This window comes from Chaetura pelagica, unplaced genomic scaffold, assembly GCF_000747805.2.
Source record: "Chaetura pelagica isolate M959 unplaced genomic scaffold, ChaPel_1.0 scaffold652, whole genome shotgun sequence".
Classification (NCBI taxonomy): domain Eukaryota; kingdom Metazoa; phylum Chordata; class Aves; order Apodiformes; family Apodidae; genus Chaetura; species Chaetura pelagica.
In genome coordinates, this window is record NW_009952476.1 from 26101 (window position 1) to 49433 (window position 23333).

General features: G+C 40.5%; 1 protein-coding gene across 1 annotated transcript in view; it reads right to left on the reverse strand.

The window, feature by feature from the left end:
* Positions 1 to 4710: 4710 nt before the first annotated feature.
* LOC104398491 (transmembrane protein 110-like) overlaps positions 4711 to 23333 on the reverse strand; it is a 37775-nt gene continuing 19152 nt past the window's right edge. Inside the window, exons 5-11 of the mRNA XM_010008609.1 lie at positions 19058 to 19170; positions 18064 to 18141; positions 17074 to 17223; positions 16079 to 16189; positions 6100 to 6115; positions 5600 to 5716; positions 4711 to 4817 (exon numbers count right to left, since the gene is read on the reverse strand). Coding sequence (XP_010006911.1) covers positions 4711 to 4817; positions 5600 to 5716; positions 6100 to 6115; positions 16079 to 16189; positions 17074 to 17223; positions 18064 to 18141; positions 19058 to 19170 — 692 coding nt within the window. The remainder of the gene's footprint in view (positions 4818 to 5599; positions 5717 to 6099; positions 6116 to 16078; positions 16190 to 17073; positions 17224 to 18063; positions 18142 to 19057; positions 19171 to 23333) is intronic.

A 23333-nucleotide genomic window follows, 5' to 3' on the forward strand; every position in this document is an offset into this window, starting at 1 on the left:
CACATGAAAACCCACAGATGAACTGGTCAATGCAACAAGCTGCATTTTTGGATGTGTGAATCTCTACGATACCTGACAGGAATAATTTGAAAGGGCACATCCTTAGCCTTACCTCAGGCACTTCAGAGATTTCAGCATTGCAAAGACGTGCAACACTCACATGATATTTTACAGCTGGTGCTTCTTCAAACCTTGTGCCTTCCTGCTTAGCCAGCTCATGAGAGGTACAGAGTGGCTCTCTTAAAACATCTCTTATTGCTTCCTCTGACAAGCCATAACCCTTGTAGGTCAAACAGCAAAGTCTTTGGTGGCTTGTCCTTGGCTAAACAACAAGAACAAAGCAATCAGACCTTGCCAGAACATCCTAGGAGTCAAAGCACTAAGTCAGTGCCTGTATGTACATGAATGTAAGTGTGCAAAGACACAGACCACCTAAAAGTGAGAGCAACAACAGTCGTGCACAGGAGCACATCTGTCCTTGTCTAGCCCTACCACAGCTGCAATGTAGGCAGCCACAGATTCTGCAAAGCTGCCTTTAACTCATCCAAGGCTGTTGGCACAAACAGTTAGTGCTGGGAGCATCTGGACCTGAATTTAGTCAGAAACTGAGTGGATGCTTCTCACCTCCTATTTTTATAACAAAATATTCATGCAACAGGAACTTGGAGCAGTTCCTGTGAAGTTTTTGTTGGTCAAAGGTTGTCTTCTAGCCCTGGAAAAAGATATTATCTTAAAGTCTGATTTTATACACAAATCATTATGGACAGTGTTATACTAATATAATTCCTATGTTTACATAGTCTCCTAACACAAGATAGCTCTCCTGACTATTTAAAAGTTATTTTTCTGCCTCTTCTACAAAGCATTTTAAACACATTATGGGGAAATTATTTTTTTTTCGGCAGTAGGGTAAACAGACCCTGGGCAGAACCCATTTCAAAAGTTCATCTCCTCAGCTCTGCAACTGGAAAAATCAAAGTGAGAAATGGGGGTCAGGGAGCAAACTGTCAAGAGCCATTTCTGTGCCACATATCTGGAGCTTGCTTGTCTTCTTGGAAAGCTTTCATTTGGCTTAATTTCTGCATTCATTCCTTAGAAAAAATGTTTGAAATCTTGAAAATACCAAGAGGACAGGAAAAATAATATCTCCCAGGGCTGTAGTTCAGAGGAGCTCTTAGACATGTGCAGCTGCTGCATCAGCCCCTGGTTCCTGTGGGTATTTATTTGAACATACAGGTACACAGGTACCTTAAAGTGCAACCAGCTGATGCTGTGGAGAGATGCAATCCAGAAAGACCTTCTCAGCCCTGAGCAGATAAGGCTGAATCCCTCCAACCGTGATCTTGCTGATCATCTGCCCTATGATGGAAGCTCCACGATCACAGACAGCCCTTTCTCAACCAAACCTGCAATCTGTTCACACACATACAGACTTTTTCATATTGCTTTTTGACAGCATTTCCCCCCCTTATAACTCCATGGTAGGTGATACCATTAATTGTCCTAAATTAACACAAAGATACTGTGTAAATACATATTTTACAGACAAGGTGTCAAGGTGGAGAGCAGGGTTTCAGTGGCTGCAGATTTGCAAGGAGATGCTAATTTAGGGTTCACTAATTTATTGCTTTGACAGACATTTACAAGTTCCCTATAAAGAGTCTGTTGAGTACAGCCTGGTCTTACAAGGCTTGTGCTTTAAGTAACTTAAAAAAAAAATAAAATAAATTCACTTCTCCCAGGCACTGTTTATACTACTCGCAAATACTGGATTGTTTATAGGAGGACATGTAGATATGTACATTTTAACAGAGAAAAATTAAAACTGCTGTACATTTGATTAACTTCTACAACTCATGTAATGCTTTAATCCCTTAAAATACACAGGATTATACACTTAGTGGCTCAATATCCCCAAGAACTAAGCTTTAGCTTCATTAAGTGGATCTGTCATTTGCTTTCTAATACCCACAAGTAAAATCACAGGGATGTTAAAGAGCTACTTTCAATGCAACAGAGGCTGTGAGGTGGCTCTCCCATGCTCCTGGGGGCAGGAAGGAGCCAGCACCTGGGAAGCTGTGAAATCCCTTCAGCACCCCGTTCTGGCTTGCTGAAGCAGCTGCTGGAAAACCTCATGTTCAGCCTTGTCCCCAGACTCAAGCACCTTACCCTGCTTCTGTGCAAGCCAACAAGATCTGTCCCCGCTGATGCCCAGTGCCCATTGCTGCTGGTGCAACTGGGCACCAATCCTGCAGTACCTGGTACTGCCTACTCTGAGGAATGCAGACGCTGTGAGATTACTTCAGACCACTTTGGAGGAAGAATCTAAATTCACCATCACAACAGGAGATACTTTTAAGTGCAAAAGGACCTAAAAACTCAAATCCTGGGGCTTTGTTCAGACCCCTCTCTATCACTTTTTCTCCGTATGAAAATGAGGAGGGGAAAGGAAAATAACACATTTTCCATTATTGGACTTATTAGATTCTCAGGGATCAAGAAGAATATGACAAAAAATTATCCAGGAAGCTTTATATTTGTTCCTCTCACCTACAAGTACCTCCTGTCCTGCAGCAGCAGCCAGTAATTTTTCCAACACAACAGCAAGGCTGGGGACAGAAAGGATTCATGCAATTCATACAGGAGAGCACAAACCTTGCTGTCACAAATGGGAAGTCACTTCATCCCAGCAATACACTTTAACTTCCAATGCATATTTTTTAGATGAAGTCCATCTTAAAAGGCAGAAAAAGAAAAAGAAAAAAAAAGAAAAGAACCCTAGTCCTGGGCACTCACTGTTACACTGGGAAGTACCACAAATAATTAAACCCGAGGACATCCTAGAAATAAAGCTGTTAGCAAAATCCCCGGGTTTTGGCAGATAACCTGCTTTGCTTCCCTGCTGCATCCACACTGCAAGTCTGTGGGACACACAGGTTTCTGTGCTTTGCTAAAATTGACACCAACACACCCAAAACAAGGTCTGAAATACAGCACCTCCCCTCTCCTGCTACATAGTCTAGCAAATTTACAGTGTTCATACAGCATAAAGTGATAACAATGTTCTGTCCTGCTTGTACATCTCCATCATTTTTCTAATTATTAAACAATCTTCTGCCAACTTCTCATCACAGGTTAATCAGGGAGGGTTTGTTAAACCTGATGTAGGAACAGCTTCAGTGCTACCAGGGTGGAAACTTTTTTCCCCACCATGTTTGGTTTTGGTTTTACCTTTAAAGCTCTGGGAAGGGTCTTTCTCAGAGGAAAAGGCTGTGCTGAGTTACCTGTGGGGAGCCCGGGCCCCGTGCAGAAATAGTGTCCAGCAGAGAGAGAAGGCAGGGTCTTAGCTGCAAATAGTGACCTTTAAAAGTGCAAAAAAACTTGGCAGGGCAACGCACCAGATATTTCTTCAGTTTTTTTAGGGAAACTTACCCCTTAAAACCAAAGGATTTGCCACTGCATTATGCCCATCGCACTCTGCAGCCTTGCGGCTCAAGTGTGAGACCGAACCGCGGTCACCTGAAGGTTGAGGGGTCTCCTCGGGGGGGTTACGGGCTGCGGTGGTTTTTGGGGGGGCTCAGGAATGTGGGGAGCATCACCGTGGGTGCTCCTGCCTGTCTGACCGCACGGGGCTCCCACCATGGCAGGCCTGGCACCCCGGCCGTGGCGTGCCTGTGTATTTGGGACACAAAAGGCAAAGGTTATAAGCCTCACAGCACACAGAAACCTTTCAATCTTAATCAGGTCTAGGCAGTGCAAAATGAGAGTAAATCTTTAGATAAAAGTGGCACCCACCTCACCGAGGGCAGCACGGGGCCTCGGTGCGAGGAGCGTCATCCCTGGGCTGAGGGAAAACACTCCGGTTTACAGCCCCGGGGGTGGGGGAAAAGACAGGTTTGATGCAGCAAATCAAGATGTAAACAGAGTTGCAAAAAGACCCCAACTGCCACTCAGAGTGGGTTTGTTGCTGTGCAGACGCTCAGCTGCCCATCGGGCTCCTCAGGCCAGAGGGACGCGCCTGTGCTGCCTGAGGAGGGGAAAGAGCCAGCAGGGAGTGAGATGAGAGCCCTGCCCTCGGCACTGGGCATCTTGCCCCCCAGCAGAGCTGCTCGTGGGCAAACCCCGGCACTGAGAGGGAGCTGCAAGGGGGTATGAGGGGGATGCCCCGAGGAGAGGTCCGTGAGGAGGGGTCACCCTGTGGCACAGCCCCAGACCTGATAAGCCTCTCCGGGTGCTGCTTCCATCGGCACAGATTTGGGTGAAATCTCCAGGTTTCTGCGACGCTTCTTTGACCAGCTCCTCCTCAGCTCCCTCTTGGTAAGGGCACATCATGAAGAAACTGCACTGACACTGAAACTGTGACATGTGGATATTTATTCTTTGCATTTGATGGACTAGGTCACAACTTGTAATGCCAAAACATCCACAGAATTGAAATTAGACTAAAGTGAAATCAGTCACCACAGTGTGCCAAAACATGTCCAACAACTTTTTTTTTATTAAACCATTATAGCAAACACGGCTCAATACATAGAAAGAACATAACAAAATTTAACATGGAAGTTGTACTCTTTGACATAACTCTATTCCCTACTTAATGACTTACAGTAGAAATTAGTTACTAAGGCCTATGGTGACTTTTGTGTAAGGGGCAGAAACTTGGGAAAACATTACAACAAAGATGTGGGTGAGACATATTCATCTCCACCATCAGCCAAAAACGCTCTTGGCTGGTGCTTCTTTTGGTTTATCAAAAACTGTTTCATCCCCTGTCCGATTCCGGCTGAATATGGAAGGTGCTGCAGAGCCCATTTGTTCTTGGAAAAGAAAACCAGGAGAGGCAATGAGTGAAGCAGCACAACAAATTCAGAGAGTAAAACTAGTGCTGCTGAAATTCATATATACACATTTGATACCTATTTCATCCATCCATTAACTTCCCAAACCTTAGAGAACTGTACTCCTAACCCAAGCACAGGGCACTTGCCAGCACCTGTAGGTGTTTTTCTATCACTGACTGGCCCCAAATCCCTGCAGGTGCTTCAGAAACTTGGAAACTGGTGAAGTTCGGGCTATTATGCTGAAAAGGGGTTAAAATTAATATTTTTTGCTTTTACTGGCAGTGGAAAAGCAACATAAGAGTATCAGGGGTGCTCAGTGCAAGCAGCCACTCTCTTTCCTCTCACCTTCTGCCCTTTATTCCCCCTAACTTCTGCTTTATCTCAAGCACACCAAATGGATCCAGTTGAGAGACTAGAAATTCCCCAATCTATGACCAAGCCTCCAGTCTTTAAACTGGGCAGTCACTGACATTGACTTTGGCCCCAGGGCTTGGTTTGAACCCTGGTTCAGAAGGCAAAGTCAGGGCTCTCCCTTCTGCTTTGTCCAGACATGGAGAACGACCACTCCAAGCAGAGCCCTGTTGGCACCTCTTGGTGCCATCAAAATGGTGGATGCAAAGTCCCTGCACAGCCAGGCCAGGGTGGTGAGCACACTGCTGGCTGCTGCTTCAAAGGCACACCCTTTCACTTGACAAGACCAATAAAGTCAATGTTTTGCTTTGGAAAACTGCTTAATCGTTCCCATCAAGGACACTTACCACACTGCTTCATGACTTGGTAGGTTTTGGATTTAATTTCCTGGTTTTTGGCAAGGTTTCCTCTGGCTCCTTTAAGGTCTTCTTCCTTCACTGGAGGACGCTTCTTTTTCACAGGGGCTGGCTAAGAAACAGATGTATTGCCACACATCAGTATTTTGTGTTTAGAAGCACAGAGAACAAAGTTGCCTTAACCCAAAGGGTACAACATACATAGTTGCAAATACATTATTCCATTTATATCCATTTTGAGGCTGCACACTCAGCTATTCCAGATCTTTGCACAAGCATGATTCCACTACCCTTTCCAAAATTCGTGGCCACTATGACTGTTGTGTTCTGAAATTGTCTTCTGAATGCACAGCCTTTGAAATATACAGTGGATTGCTTAATTTCTTAAAAAAAAATATATTTTTTTTTCTCTGGCCATTCTGCAAGTACAGATTGGTAATTAAAGAATCTTTCCAATATTTGGGAAGGAAAAAAACACAACCCTTGATTACTAAATTGTGCTTGTGCCTCAGTCTATTCACTACTACTTTGGGAAATAGGTCAGAGAGATTCTGAAGTCTGACTTGATTTAGTTGGGATAAACTTAACACTTAACCCATAGTTACTGATCTTAAATTCAGGGAACAAAAATATCTGGGCATTCAACAGGGTTGTCTACACTTAGGTAGTGAACACATCTGAAACACTGGACTTGGAACCCAAAGAAGGAGAAGGAAATCTAATACAGAAACAGATGCATCATCAGGTGGTGCACTGCAATGTCCAAGTACTAATCTGTTTACGGTTTATCTTGCTAGAAAAAATGTCAGGATAACATAGGATCATATCAGCCTATCCCTGCTTTTAACTTAGCACTTCAAAGTCAGACACAACATCAGACAGCAGCAGATGGCATTATTAACATTCCCCCTTCAGTTTACTATTTCAAGGGCAGATTACCAGGGTCCCACCAGGCAGATCTTGCTTCAGGGGTACAGGAGGGGCAATCAAAAAGAATAAAAGACCCCTCCTACACTCCACCTCAATAGTTTGCAGACTGCACCATCAATGAGTAACGTCTCTGACCATCATTACATTATACAGGGCATCTGCTATTTGGGTCCAGTTGCCTCTGCAATGAGGCAGGGTATTAGGGGTAAACTCAGAAATTGCAGACCTCACGTGTTCTTGTTGCCAATGACCAAAAGGTCTGGCTTTGCCTGTAAAGCCAAAAGCAGGCTGTGATACTCAGCTGTGTGATTAAAGCATTTTAACAACATTCTACACTCCAGAAGGCCACAGGTCAGTGTTCCGCAATCTCAAAACACCCACAAAATAGTCCTGCAGCTTTACTTTGTAAAACCATAGTAGTAATTTTCAGTAACTGAACTGGAAACTACCTAAAAAAGTTTGCAGGCCTGTGCTGTAGATCTGCTCTCACTCGATGTGGCTGAATTTATCTGCTTCCATTCTGGCAGCAGGGGAGACTACTTGTATGTTTCTAGGCTCTGCTTGTAAACCTAAAAACAGTTGTGGAGGGAAACAAATGCCCCAAGGAGCCCCAGGGAGCTTGCAGAGACAACACATGGATGCCTGGCTCCAGGCAGGGATGGGCAGGCTGCACTGAAGCCTTCCTGCCAGCTGCAAATTCCCGGGAAAGCTCAGAATAGCTCACTGTCAATCACATTTGCATGTGTTGTGGGAAACAAAACATTCACAAGACCTCTGGGGAAAACACTCTACAAGTAGCCAAAGCAAGCAAGTGGCAAGGGTGGTAGCAAACCCTTAAAAAGTCACAACAGCTCTAGGTCAGTTTGCTGTTTAACCAAACATCCCCACAGCCAGAGCTTCATTTGTCCATCCTTAGTGAAAACTGGGATGTGATGGGAATGGTCCCCCACAGCCATGCCATGGGTCACAGGCAGCCAGTACAGACCTGCGTTGGCTCCAACACAAAGGGCAAACCCCCCCATATTTTGTTACCAGGAACACAAAATCTGCCAAGTTCCTTCACCCATTACTGGCAAGCGACAATAACTGCAAGGCTGCTTTCCACAAGGACAAGAAATGAGGTGCTTGAGATGTACTGAGACACAGCCAGGCTGAGCAGAGCTGTTGAATTTCACTCTGTTGTTTTAAAATAAAACCTCTCATACTTTGATTGCAGTGGATTTTCCAGCAGGACAGCTACTGTGGATTAGTTGCCTACCAGCTAAAAAGCAAAAAGCTGCACAGAAGGGTTATTGCGAGCCCAAGAGGTGAGTCCTGGCTGGACCTGCCAGCATAAGTAGCTGCCAGTGTCACAGCCACGCTGCTAATTGCTCCCAACACAAGTGCATTTGTAAACAGGGTTTGCCAGGAGCCATTCCCAGCTGGCACAGCAGTGCAGCTTGCACTTTATCTCCTCCTGTTACAAGTGAAAAACTGTTGGTTTACAAAACATATGATTGTTTTTGAAATCTCTTTCTTTGGAGTAAATAAAATAAGCGGAGTTATTCTGTGTGGTTGAAGGATTGTGCTCTTCTACCCTCCCTGTTTTTACCCTCCATCCCACTCACCACATAAAACTCTTACAATGGGAAGGACTCTGCCAAGTACCTGTGTTGAAAATGTTACACATGAAAAACTCAGTGTTTCTGGGCTAATTTTAAGATTGCTTTGAAACACTGATTATTGGCGAACCCAGTAAAGAAAAAATAGTCACAAAATTAACATAGAAGTGTATAATACAAAATTTCAGCCTCCTAACAGATTTTTCAGTCACACTCTCTTTTCCCTGCATAAGAATACATTAAACTTTACACAGCAGCAACTTCAGTACAGCCAGGTCCTTTCAAAAACACTGCTAAAATTCCAAATCATTGTCTGAGAAAGCATGTTGGAAAAGCAGAAATAACTTCTTCTGTGAAACATCCCAGAGCAGTGGAAGTGTTTTTCCCTGCCTACATAAATAAAAACATTTATGGTAAAACAAAACAGTTTATAACTAAATTAATTAGCCATGTAGAGGGAACTGCTTTCCTTCTTCATCACATAATCCCTCCTAACAACTTACTTGTTAAAACAGATACATGGTGTTTAAATGGTTCAGCGTAATGGAACAACTCAGAGAGTAGAAAAGAATTCACTGGTTAATGAGAGTAACTTGCTAATAAGCTATTCCAAGCAAACCATCTAACATAGTAACCCATCAGGCACCCTGCTCCCAGGAGAGCCAGCCCGGCAGATCTCCCCGTACCTGTGACATAACTGCAGAGCTCGCTCGACCCTAATCCCTCCCGCGCTGCTTTCCCAGCTGTGATTCAATCCAGCCCGGCTACGAACACCCGTTTTTTTCCTCGACTTATATAGAGCATCTAACATGAAGTCATGAGCTGGGTCATTTTCCCAAAGCAGAAGGCAGGGTGAATCAGGTTGACAGAGGCGGTTGTTGTTGGAAGGTTTATTCTTAGCCATGACTCGGGTGTGCAGTATTTGCTGCACCCTGTGCCTGGGGACGGATGGAGCTGGGGCTGATGGGAGCAGACAGCTGGGGCAGGAGGACTGCAGGGAAGCCTCATCCACCACAAAATGACTCCTCGGGGAGTCCAGTGGGGCTCTATTTATACCTTTAAAAGGCAAAACTTTGTTACGGACACAAAATTGACTCTGAAACCCTTTGATGGGGGGAAGAAAAAAACAAATGCCAAACTGTGCATTTTTCTTTCCCAACATCACAAAATATGCCTCCTCTAAGATGATACAAACCTAACATACAAAGCAGAACAGTGTACCCTAAATTGTCTTTGCATAGGGATCTTTAACAGAGGAGTATTTATTTTTGAGAGTTAATAAAATAGGATATGATTTTACTTCTACAGTTGTCTTGCTGAGCTTGCACTGGTGCTGGCTCTTACATAACTAAGAGTGTAAAATCACTTTCTACATACAGCAGTATTAGTAAGTAATAATTTCATTTGTCGCCTGTATAGGAATGGATTACTCAGACATGAACAAATTCAGTGTTTCCCACTGAATGCTGACAGTAATAGAACTTCTCCCAGAACTTCTCAGATTTGCTCTATAAACAATTTTTAGATTAAACTCTAAAGCATTAACTCTAACATTTATTACTGGGAAAGGGTTGGGTGGGTTTTTAAAAATAGGGGTTTTTACATTAATTCTTTGCATTATGTAAAAAAAAAAAAATCAGCTTCTGTGGCTGCACTCACTACCTGCAAAGAATCAAGACCCCAGCCACATGTGTTAATATAAGGCAGAGATGGCAGAATTCCAAATATCTTTTACAATAAACACCAACTGTCGTAGTGATAGAAATCTGCCCTGGCCCTTTCTTAAGCTCTGCCTGTGTTTTGTTTAGGCTACAGAGCAGCACAGGACGTAAAATAAATTTAGTATTTTTTTCATTATGAAAACATTGCATCAAGACCACAGCACTAGCCCCATATGAGCAGGGCTGTTGGATCTGTTGGTTGTGAACTATCACCTCAACCTCCAGGTGCTTGTTTTACCTTTAAGCTGATCTCTTTCCAGGCCTGAGAAGATACTTTCCTTTATGTGACTACTGGAGGAAGTATTTGTAGGTTAAGAAGCTGTTTGGACATTACATACTTAGCCATTCCTTATGTTGAATTTCTATTTTAAAACCAAAACTTAGAAAACTAGAGGAAGCATTCCTGCAAAACAGCAGTACCTTTTAGTAGGCCAAGAAAGCAGAATTAAAAACCACAAACATCAACTTTAAGAAAAACAGCAGATTTTTTTCTATGGTACAAAGCAAGACCTCTCCTCTACTAAAATGTTTCTGTACAGTCCTGTAAGCATTACTGTTCTGACACTATTCATTACAACGGAAAAATAACACTTGGTGTTCAAAGCAAATATTTAGAATTCAAGACACAGAACTATTTTTTCCTTTCAGCTTTCAAAATGGCTTCATTTAATGGGTACTATATATTCCTTACTCAAAAACAACAGTTATGCTTTCATGGCAGTTTAATTTATACAATCGAAATCATGATGCAAACAAAATTAAAACACCTTCACCTTGCATGCCACTCAGGGGTAGGAGATGAGGATCTCCTCCTAAAGTTTCCAAGACATCCCCAATAGCCTGGACAATTGTGTTCTCTGTGATTATACTGCTCCTAAACCAATGCTGAACAAGCACAACCACTTCCTCTTACAGATCAAGGGCTAAATTTTCCTTTGAAAAAACCAAAGTCTATAGGTACTTACATTTCATCATTTCAGGATAAATCCTGTTCACTTGGTTGAGGCCTTGAGATCTGTTAAATGGGACATGAATGACAACGAAACAAGATCAGCTAGTTTATTTAACAGTAGCTATTAGAAATACAAATTAACCCTTTTTCATCTTCCACTGCAACATGAAGTGTGGAAAACTCCTTTACTGAGGAACGGCAGCAGCTAAAATATGGCAATAACCAGAGAATTTAGAGAGTGTACATGTCCGACCACTGTGATCTTCAGGAAGCTCAGATCTTACAGGTTTGACTTCTCCAAGGAGTTGCCAATATCCCTCAGTGGACTGACAGGCTTGATAGGTTGATGGTTATTCTCCAAATTCCCTTTATAGATGCAGCAGGTATGGGGCTGCTCATGTGTAGTAGGTGGGAAGTAATGACAACAGTGGGCAAACAACACAGAAGAGTTAGAGGTAGTGGCAGATTGATGCTATGCAGGTCCAGCCCAACAGAACACACTAAACTGATCCCACCAAGATAGGGAGGGGAGATGGCAATGGCAGGTCATGAGGAACAGGATTTCTGCTCTGTTCTGGCATAAAAGTATCAACCACTCACCATTTGCAGCCTTAAAGATCTTTATCACCAGCACATGCCCAGGCTACATCTTCACAGCAAGCCAGCTCTCATCCTACATCCTACTACTACATCCTACTTCTCAACAGCACCCTCAGACACCTTTGCTGCCTATGCATTTCTACTACCTGCTGCAAACGAATCAGAAGGGGAACAGAAGAAGAAACAGATAAAGATACTGAATTAGGCCACGTCTCAGCCAATGGGCAGGATGTTGGAGGGAAGTCAGAAATTGCAGACCTCACATGTTCTTGTTGCCAATGAACAAAAGGTCTGGCTTTGCCTGTAAAGCCAAAAGCAGGCTGTGATACTCAGCTGTGTGGTTAAAGCACTTTAACAACATCCTACACTCCAAAAGGCTGCAGGTCAGTGTTTCACAATCTCAAGAGTTCACAGAGGATTTCTCACATCAAAAGGTTTTATTTTCAGTATGAAAATACACACAGAGACCAAAAGCCCTCCTCAGGGAACAGATCCAAGAGGACCTTGCAAGGAATCTTAGTCTTTAACAAAATTTGCTTCTTAAGAACATTGGTTCCTCCAACTGACATGGGACTTGCTGTTAAGACATATGAATATATTGAAATTAATACCAAGACGAGAGTGCACAAAATTATATCTGCAGTACTGAAGTTGAACCAGCAGCAAAACCTGCTTCCCACAAGGGCACAAAGAAGCATGCACACTTCTAAATGGAGCAAATATAAAACAAGTGTACAAATCTGTAATAAGTCAACTTTATTGTAAACCATTATACAATGTAATTACATCAGATACCCTTAGGAGTTCAGGGTAACACCACTGATTAAACAATATGGTCCAAACAAAGGGCAGCAGAATACAGCTGTTGGTTTTGCTCACATAGGCTATACTCTGAATTTACTTACAAACAAACCCAACATTCAGGTTGAGACAAGATACCCACGCAAGACTAAAATACCTACAAAAAAAAAAAGTCCCTTTTTTAAAGATACTGCAGTTTTACTTTGTAAAACCATAGTAGTCATTTTCAGTAACTGAACTGGAAACTACCTAAAAAAGTTTGCAGGCCTGTGCTGTAGATCTGCTCTCACTCGATGTGGCTGCATTTATCTGCTTTCATTACTGGTCTCTCCTGTAAAAAGCACAGCAAAGTTGCAAACGGGTTAGTCAAGCACAGTGGCAGAAATTCCTTGTGATGCTCAGCCCTCAGCAGAGTGGGAGAGCCCACAACTCCCTCCCCAGGCTCAGCTGGAATTGGAGCAGACACCTGGGAGGGGATCACTTTGCATTGCTCTAATTTGCAACTCAATTTTTGAGTTTTCCCTGAAGAAAAGCTATAGTATATTTTAGATAGCAACATTAACACACAGCATTTATCTACTTAAAGTAAGACAAGGGGACCTGAACATATTAAAGCCAGAACTTGAAAACCATGTATTAGACAATACCAGTGTTTTAAGTTTATGCAGATGTGTCACAGGTCGAATACTAGAAACAGTTAATACATTTAGGTTGACCACTCGTGGTAAATTGGATCTCCACCAATACTTCTGCATCTCTTCTGTAAGTTACAATCTCTTTCTCTTCCTTTGGCATATACTACAGAGCTTATTTTCATTAAACAAAATCACGTTTTTCTAAGCACAGCCTGAATTCAACCTTTGCTGTGAGTTGACCTGAGGTACGTTCACCAGGCAGAAATTTAGATAGTCAATTTGAGGATAATGCGAACATTGTCATGTTGTAATATTATTACTGGATCAACTCTTAATGAAAAAATATTCCAGACTGTACTGCCAATACATTTCAACAAGCAAACAGTAAGACATAGTGAAGCACTAGGCACATACTTCCTCCTCACACATATAAGCTCTTCAAACAAGAGCACTTGTCCTACTGCAAGGATTCCAATTTTTATCTTACAAAGAGGAAAACTGCCACTTTTATATTTTTCAGCTCTTTCACATGGTTACAAGGAACGAATAGAAAAAAATAAATCCCAGTTTTTATTATTTGGTGAAGGTTGTGAATAAATGTTTTGTCTTATTGGAGAAAGTTAGAGCTGATTTTTTCCCCTCTGAAGATATGCTCCTTCAGTTACTACTGTGGTATTTAAAATACTTCTGTCTCTTTGGCTCATAGTGCTTTACTACATCATCTTGCTAGGCATAATCAAAATCTCAAACCAAGTGACATTTAAGCACTTAATACAGGAAAAATGAGGCATTCATAAGTCTTTGCCACAACCGTCTTTGAGAAGCTGCTCCATAGTGCTTTACACTGTTTTGTACTTGGTCAATAAGTTTGAGGTCTGCTTGAAACCAAGTATTTTTACATGATTAAGGCCATAATTTTATACCGACACTTCAAAGACTAAACATGAGACTTGAAATAATTCTGACAAATAACTGGGAAAGAGGAGGGAAAAGAAGATAAAATGAAAGTTCATTCAATTAAATTTGTGTGTGCTGCTCAGTTACCTCTGATGGTGGATGAGGACAGTGGTGGCTGTGCAGTGGGATGCAGCACATGTTGAATAGCTTTATTTCATCATCTAATATAGAACAAATCCTATGCTAAAAAAAGTAAATGCTGACATTTGCTTACAAGAGCTAGTCCTAGCTCTTAAAATCCCTTTGAAAAAGTGAGTGGTATGAGACTATTCTGCTAATGAGAATGAATTCCTTGAAGTCCTGTGCTTTTGGAGGTATGTGCCCGCCCGGTGGTACATAGTCAAGAGAAGGTGCAAGTCACACAATCAGTGAAAAGAACCCAAAAATCTAAACCAGAGGCAGCACTGATTAGAGACATTTCCCCAACCTCCCTGCTCCCCATTTCAGAGTAACTCAATTAAGCCCCTGTTGTCATTAGCTTCTAGATTTAGTCTAAAAGAAACACTAGTACTTATTGCAGTTATTACGTTTCAGTGCACAGTAACAAGAGGTCAGTGGCTCAACTAAACTCAGTAACATCAGGTCTGGTAACATGTCCCTTCTAGCCAGCTGGACACACTGAGGTGTACCTGGAATCTCAGAACATTGTGTTCACCTCAGCAGCCAAGCAGTGAAAAGGAATGCTGGAATAGAGAAAACAAGTATGGGGGCACACAGTTCAGTATTTACTAAGGCCCAAGAACCCCATTTAAGTGGTCTGGATAATAAATCACATTAAGACCTAGTAAATCTATAAAAAATATAGAAAAATCTTAAAAAGTTCTGAGCAGTTTTCCAATGAAACTGTTTGGTTTAAGGCTTGGAACATATCTGATGTCCAGACACCACAACAGATTTGCACTTATGGTCTGTTGTCACCTCTTTGACACATCTCCTTGTCCAGCACAAGGTTTAGCTACACAAGGAAAGCTGTCAGAAACAATCGTTTAGAAAATATGCAAAGCAAAAGGATGTCACTGAAAACATGTCTGCAAGGTTTCAGATCAGCACGTGCTGTCAATTATCAGAACACAAGACACTGAAAGACCACAAAAATTCTGTAGTAACAACTGTACTATCTCTCTTGGGGTTTTTTTTTGGTTTTGAATACTAAAGGATAACCAGACTTTTTTTTTTTAGCACATTAAATAAAAGATTGCTTTTTCAACTTAAAACAAGGGAAAATTATTTGCAATATTGTGGCACGACTGCTTCAGTCAGATTGCGGTCCTGTACCACAGGCCCTATATAAGGAAAAATGTAAGTAATGTTCCATCTCTTCTGGGCCACTAGAGAGGTATGCACAAGAGACTCAGAGAAACCGAAATAAGAGTCACCTGTAGATATTAATTTCACAAATAACCTAACAGCAGATTTTTGTTATACACTAAAGTGCATGTTTGTCAAATATGCAAACACAACCTCCTATTAAAAAGGTATTTTTCAAATTATGTGGTCAAAAGCACACTTAGGACTACATTTTTAGTGATATTTGGTGGCTTCAGCAGTGACAGAGCTTTTCCCTTTGCAATCCTGTGGTCAAACCAGGACACAAGGATAAATTACGTTCTTGCTATGAATCTTTTGACCTGTTCTGCACAAAAGGGAACTGCACGGTTTTCTCTGACAAAGAAAATCTTTAAATACAACTGTATGAAAATATAACTTAAATATAAAATAGTCAAATAGATTTCAGGAGAGTTGGAAAAAAAAAAAATCTTTGTTCCACCTATTTGTTCCATAGGTACCTGGCAGCAAGTAAACATTTGTACTTAAAAAAATAATGTTAAGTTACAGCTTGTAACCATAAACTATTCTGCTCTGGGAATTATGCTGCAAAAGCCAGTTTTAGTAATAAAACACACTCCTTTAACTTAGTTAATTCTGATGCCTTTTTGAGAACATCTTACAGCTGTATCCTCAGTAACCGTAAGTGACAGACTGCTGGATCTGCTTTGTGATCTCCTTCGAAATGCCAGACACGCATTCCCTTAGCTCCTCGTCCTTCCCAACACCGTGTTCTGCACACGAGTGGAAAGACACTTGCATAATTGGTCAGTGTGTCTGTAGTGCAACTGAACTGGAAGTCTTCCAACCACTTGCATTCTGTTGGTAGACCTTGCTTTTAAAGTCAGTTTGTATGAGAAGGGAGATGCAATTGCAACATTAAAACCCACTGACTGAAGTTTTTGCCGTGAGACCTGCAAACACCCAGGCCAGGGCATGTGTCATACAGGCAGACCGAAACGATGCTTCTTTTTCTTAATAGGCTTCAGGTTGGTCAGTCTGCGCAGGTCCTCTTCAGCATCTGATTCCTCCATCTCATCATCTGCTGAAATAAGGATCTAAAAACAAATGACAGCTTCTGAGAAACAGCGAAGTCACACTCTTTCTTTATTCTACTTCTAACCTTTTTAATCCTTGCAAAGGACCTTATTGCCTGCTCAAGAAACGAGCTTACAGAACATAACTTAGATTTACTGCCAGTATATCTAAACCCACCACACATCCTGTCTGGAACATCCAGTAAATTTCAAAGAAGGATGTGTGTGTACTAATCACCACTGCAATCACTGATTCTAGACCCAAAGAAGTGATTCCAGCATCTCCAGAACAGTGGGGATGGCTTGCTGTTAAAATGAGAGAGTATATAACCTCTCTAGCCACACTGGTGATATGCCAGTCATTCGATTAAAGAACGCCCCACATAAACAGTACTGTCCATAATGCAGAACAGTTATACTGACCAACCAAAGCTAAACCAACTTACCATCAAAGATACTGCCCATCCTTCATGTGAACTGAAAACTGCCACTTAATATAATTTAGAATAAAACCATGCTAAGGCAAAGTCATAAATACTTCTCCAAAATCAGGCCAGTTGCCTCCACCAGCTTCCTCTCACTTTATTAACCTTTCTTTGAATTAGAATTGTCTATTAGTTTTGTACTCTGCGTGGGTTTTTTTGGAAACATTTGTAACACAGCTCACCTGTGATACTTAAATATATTACTGTGCCTTCCTGCCCATCTGGAAGGAAAATAACTCCCACAATTGGTGCAGACATGCCATTTATCTTAACTGGTTTCAGCTGCACATGCTAGAAACTACTGCTAGAGGTACACGCGAAGCAAATCATAACTAAGTTGACAGCATTACACTTAAATCAATGGCACAAGTGATGAACTGGAGTGATATTGTATTAATTGCAACAATTAACTCTACGTACTTCTGACTCTGACTCTTCATGTGATGCTGCTCTCCTGTATCGGACTTTACTTCCATTTCTTGAATCTTGTCCTGCTTCCTTTTCTTCAAGTTTAGCTTTTGTCTTCCCTTTTTTCATAAGAAAATTATCTACTACCCAGAACATGAATGCCTGTTAAAGAGAAGGGGGAAGTGACAGTTCAGTTTACCTCAGAGTAGCATCTGTTCACTGGGTCAGTATTTAGACAGAATTATGAAAACTTGACAATCACTCTGAATTGGCCAAGCCAGTAAAATCTCATATAGGCAGGCAGTGCCATGGCTTGTTACACATTGCATGAACGCTCTAGAACACCGCTACTTTATTCTTTTGCAGTAAAGAAGAAAACAAGGAAAGCAGCTGTTGTTCAGAGTGATCATTATTAACTCTTCATATAGAAATGTGAACGGTTTAGGCTGACATCTTAGTACAACAAGACTTTTGTTTTTTAGAAGATAAAATCCAGGCTTGAACAAATTAATCAAAGAAAAAAAAAATCACCAGCAGTTATTAAATGTAAGGACACCCACCATCTCTGGCTCTAGTCCCTGAATCCCAGATTACTGGAAGAGTATACTTTGGGAAGGATGATTGCACACTTGCCCTTTTCCTCTGCTCCATCATAGGCCAGCCACTACTAGCTGGACACAAGATACAGCTCTCATTAGACCAACTGTTGCCTGAAACTAATTTCATTGTAATTTTATAACCTCTACGTCAGTATTTCATTCAATCTACTGAAGTCATCAGCCCAAAGAGGTGTATGAGGCATTTTTGCACCTCTTCTGATCCTGGTTATTTCAGCTTTGTAAAAAGCTACATTCCAGATATTTTATCCATTCTTTAATGCTCTTCCTCTTTAAAAATTAACTGAAGGAACACTGTGCTTTAAGAACTAATGCTAGTTAAGTAACACACAGCAGAAAGATACCCAAGTAAACATCTCAAGAGAAGCATGCAAGTTGTACTAACATTAACAAAGAAAGGAACTATCAGCATGACGATAGCCAGCTCCAGCTGGGGGTTCTCTATAGGATTCAATAAAGCTACCTGTGAAAAGAAAAGAATTATGTTCAGACCATGGCAGCATGTGCACATAACTGGGTTATCACTTGTGCAATTGCTCATGTACACTACAGAAATTTCTCATATGAACCAACAAAGGACAGCATTGTAGAAAAGGAAAGTATTTGGGACAATTTATAAATTGCTACAGATAAGTAAGTGGGAACGGAAAGAACCTTCTCTGTCATTTTTGTTTACGAAGTCTGAAGAGCTGTGTTAGAAAAATCTTTAACATTTTAGAGCTCCGTGCTCCCCAGGAAAATATCTGAAGTTCCATTTTTAGGAAATTTAAACAGACCAGTGTTTCACAAAATACACATTAAGGAGAGGACATTCCCAAAGTACTCCAGAGCATAAAACAGGGACTAACAGGTTCTAATGGGCTGTAACACCAAGCATCACCAGTTTGAACATTACATTGCACAGATTCTATCAAAGTAAATACTCTTTCCATCAGCAGCAATTGCTTCACTAAGCCATTGCAAATTACTTAAATTGTACAGTTTGGACCAAGCAACAAGGTCAGGCAAAGGAAATTCTTTAAAGTACCACAAAAATCAATCCAAACAGCTTTAAGTAAGGGTTAAAGAATTAAGAAAAGGAAGAACCACTTAATAGCTTCAAGAGCACTCAGAAAAGGAGACAGAGTAAAACGATATATTGCAGTATATAAAACCCCTCTAAAATATGACAGGATATTCCTGGTAATGGATGCCAGAGAGCCTAATTAGCAGGATCTTAATCAAGCTAAAAGAACATACCAGCACAGCAGAGTGAAACAGCATTGACTGCAGACAGTTAATGTTGCTTGAGCCAAGGGAATAAAAACTATTAGAAGTCTGTTGCTTTACAGCTTCCACCTGGAACTCATTTGTCTGTAAAATACTGTAAAAATACAAACCTCTTTCCACTGAGGTATAAGCAGCACTATAATGATGATGGTTTTCTCAAATGTCATAATCATTATGTACAGAGCACATTGGCCCATCCAAGCACTGCACTGCAGTGGGTCACCTGCAAGAGAGGAAAGGTTCAAGATACGCACAGGGTCGATTTTAGTTCACAGTAAACATTTTAGAAAAGCAGCACCCCTCAACTTTCAAAAAGTATCAGTCAAAAACTGAATGTAATGGGACTTTATCTGATTCAGCAATACCTGGTTATACACTCACTGTTTTATACAATCTGATGAAAGCAAGACAGATATGGTTGCATTACAGTTGTTTCTCATCAAATTGTTGTTTTTGACCCTCTGTCATGAAGCATTAGGTTTCTTAAAGGAAAAACTTAAGGGAAACAGAGCTGAGGAAAAACACCCTCCAGTGTAAGTAGAAACATGGTGATTTCTGCCATTCTCCTTAGGCTACCTTAAACATATTTTTTTCTCTCTACAGAGTTACCATAACTAACCAATCATAATTGAAGCAACAGGTGCAAGAGCTGCTATGAAAAACCTAACTGAACAAAAAATTAAGATCACATTTTAGCTTCAACCTGAAAAGGTTTGAAATTTTTCTGCACCCCATTAAAGCAGAATGAAAACCTGAGTGCATTATATTATCTGCCAGGGCAGAACGAGGACCACAAATATATGAACATGAAAACTTACGTATTTAACTCTAGGAAAGCAAGGAGAAGGAAAAAAAAAAAGAGGAAAAATCTAAAGGAAAAAGAGGACTGACACCCCTAACAAGCTTTGCAGGTGAACTTAAAGCAGCACTTCACTGGAAACCAAAAGGAAGCTTTGGAGAGGGGTGTTAGCCCTTTAGTCTTTATGACCATCTTCTGCAACATCTTCAAAGGCGGCTTAAAACTTTTAGCCTGGGGATGAATAATAGGTAATGGAAATTCAGATGCCTTTATGTATTTGTAATGCATAATTGCTACTTCCTTTTCTGGAACATTTCTGAAAACCTTTCAAGTATTAATACTTGGTAATAGTTTGCTGCTTAAATGGTACAAAGAGAAACTGATAAATCAGACTGGAGTCCAAAACAAAGGAAACTTCCTAAACAAGTTTTACAGTAAGAGCTAGTCATCAACACTCAACAGTCCAGGAGGAAAATGGTTAAAATGCTCAAGTGTTATAATTATATGCTGCAGTTTATGGCTTCTGTTGTAAATAAAGAGAAGTTAGATAATTTGAAAGAGGAGATACCAGTCATTTAAAGTTGAGCAACCATGACTCTTCTGAAGACACAAGGTCAAAAAGCTCTAACTTAATTTCAAAAGTCTCTGACAGTCTCCCTTGAATTCTGATTTTACACCTGTCCTGTGTAAATTACATGTCTATAATAAACTGGTAAATGAGTAGAAATCTTCATGCTGAAAAAGCTCATTAAGACTGGAAACTGGAAAATTTTAAAACCTCAGCAGTGACAACTGTAGGAGCATTTTTTTGAAAATGCTAGACAATGAAAAACTAATCTAAACCAGTGTATACTACTTTGATCAGCCACTCTGTAGAAGAACATTTACAGACAGGTCTTGAACAAAATACTTGTGATGCCTCTATCCTGTAACTTTTCTGTTTTCCTCAAATCTTGAAAAAAATCCTTAAGAAAATGCCAACCCACAGAAATACTCAAAAAAAATTTTTAAGAAGTTTTAAAGTAAGCGCTATCTACTCTATATGGCTACAGGTAAGTTGCTCTGCAAGCTGCAAACAAGGAGCAAGAGGAAAAAGATGCATCCAATAGAGTTTCTAAGCTTTGCCATCTGAGAAGCAAAGACAAGCAAAAAAGACCACAGCACCATTTAGTTTCCCATAGAATTAATTGTCACCAAGAGGGATTTAGTCACCTGTTTTCTACTTGCAGAAGCTAAAGCAGCCTAAGGCAAGAAGCGAAGGAGAACGCAGGCAACATACTTTTCAGCAAAGATCATGACAGCTTTTTTCCTCTTTACATACTCAAATATAATTAACTGATTCTGCACTTCTATTAAAACTCAGCTGCTGATGTAATCAATCTGAAAATACAAAGCTGGAAACATGAAGGCAAATCTGATAAACTTAAAAATTGACATTAAAAAAAAGCCCTTTAGGGAGCGTCACGCTACTTGGTGCATAAATCAGCTTGCAGTGCTGTTTCGCGGTACAAACAGCAACCACTTATGAATACTGGTATTTTGGTATCCAGTCCTTCCTTGAGGCATATTTGCTTAAAATCTATCCTCCATATAAAGAAGAGGCTTTCAAAACCAGCAGGACACTGCTATTTTTGTGACAGCTTCAAGTAGTGAATCACCAGGGATCAAGTAATAGAGCTAAGACGGGAAATGACCTCACAGTGAGAATTAACTTGAGACAAATGATTTAGGGTCTGGAAGCACAAACAACATAATTCAATCACAGGAGACAACTTGGGGTGGGGAAAAAGGTTTTGGGGGGGTTGTTTGTTTTCCCACACTTGCAAACAAAGTGAAATCACACTGATCTTCACACTGAGGACTTGGCTGCTACAGATAAAATGTCAGAAGTCTGATACATTTCAATAAGCAGGCACCTCAGCACCTATGTATGCTAAATATTATAATATTAATTAATCATTTAATATTAATTAATTATTAATATAATAATATTTAACGTCAAAATACTATGTCTCAACACACCTGTGACCCCACAGGACTGCATTTTAGTCCCCTCTTCTACTGTACTTAAAGAACCTTTGAAAGAATCACTTTTGGAGAATCTTACGAAAAATAAGAGCTTTTCTTGGGGCCAAAAAGAAAAATGTTAAATAAAATTGTAGTATCAGGGTTTTCCCTTAAGAGACAACAGCAGTATTTAACAGAAGAGGGCAGCAAGCCAACCATCCAATGTAACTTGTCCTTTTTAGACAGATTTCTTACACAGGGTCTAACCTTACTGCACAGTCACTACTACTAACTTTCCAACTAATACCTACTTCCCTCTATACCAGAAGCGTCTCCCACATTATTAATGGAAATACATTTACAATATGCTTTTTAACAGTCTTTGCAATAGCTTGATTAAAAAACAACACACTAAGGTAAACATAACACATTATTAAATATAGAGAAAAGAAAGTCACTAATAAATTATTCTGATATTGGAAAGAACAACTAAGTAAAGTGGAACTACATAATTTCATACATCGCTTGTACACACACACCGAAGAATTATTTGCTAAACAAGTTCATTTCAGATCTCCTAACTCAAAATTACAATCACAGACCACCTCCACACCAGACCAGAAATAACAGTTTTATTAGTTATCTGCCTCATAAATAAAATAAAAACAGGTTCATTTTGGAAGTCAGTAAGAGATGGAAACAAATTTCAGGAGAGGTAAATATACTTCTCACATGCTCCCATCCACATAAACCTCTTATTGCTAAAAAAACCCTAAAATGACAGAGGGGAACAGATTACACAAGAAAAACCAGAATGATATTAGGAAGAAAAAATCTAGCATCTGACATGATTACAAGTACCCACCTATAATTGAAACACATAACCTAAGGTTTTTGCTCTGAGTGGAAAGCCAATTTTATACTGTCAAAACATCTTTGAATGGCTTCAAGCCAAAGCAACAATCAGAAAATGGGACTTTGGGCAATAGGTCTCCGAGCTCAGATGGAAGGTGTAGCTCAGCAACATCTCAACTCTTTCCTTGCCCTTTTCCTTTGCCCTGGGCACTGGTGCTTACCTAATCCCTTAGAGACCCAAGTCTGAGGGCTGATCTGGAGGAAGTATTTACTTTTCTACATATGGTGAATTTTCTGACGATTTAGCTCTCTGAGTCAGTCCCCTAAAACATCAGATCTGCACCAGTCTGAGGAACAGAGTGAAAATAGTGGACTGTGGCATGTGGGAAAAAAGCAGATAAGCAGGGTTATGGCAGTGCTCATTTAAGCAGCTTAAATGGCCATAAACTGCCCCCTAAAAGATACACTCTGTACCCTAAAAGATACACATTAAATCTGCACTAATTAACCATAAATGCCCTAATGCTATATAGGCAGTTATTTCTCCTAAGATAGATGCTTGTCATCATCTGTATTTTAAACCTCTGACATTAAAGCAAATAGCAATTAATGCTACTTGATTTAATTATAAACTTCCTAAACTTTTGAAGTACTTCAACTTGGCAGGGCCTTTATTTATTTATTCTTAATTCTGTCAGCCACTTAAAAACAAAGAAACCTAAAAA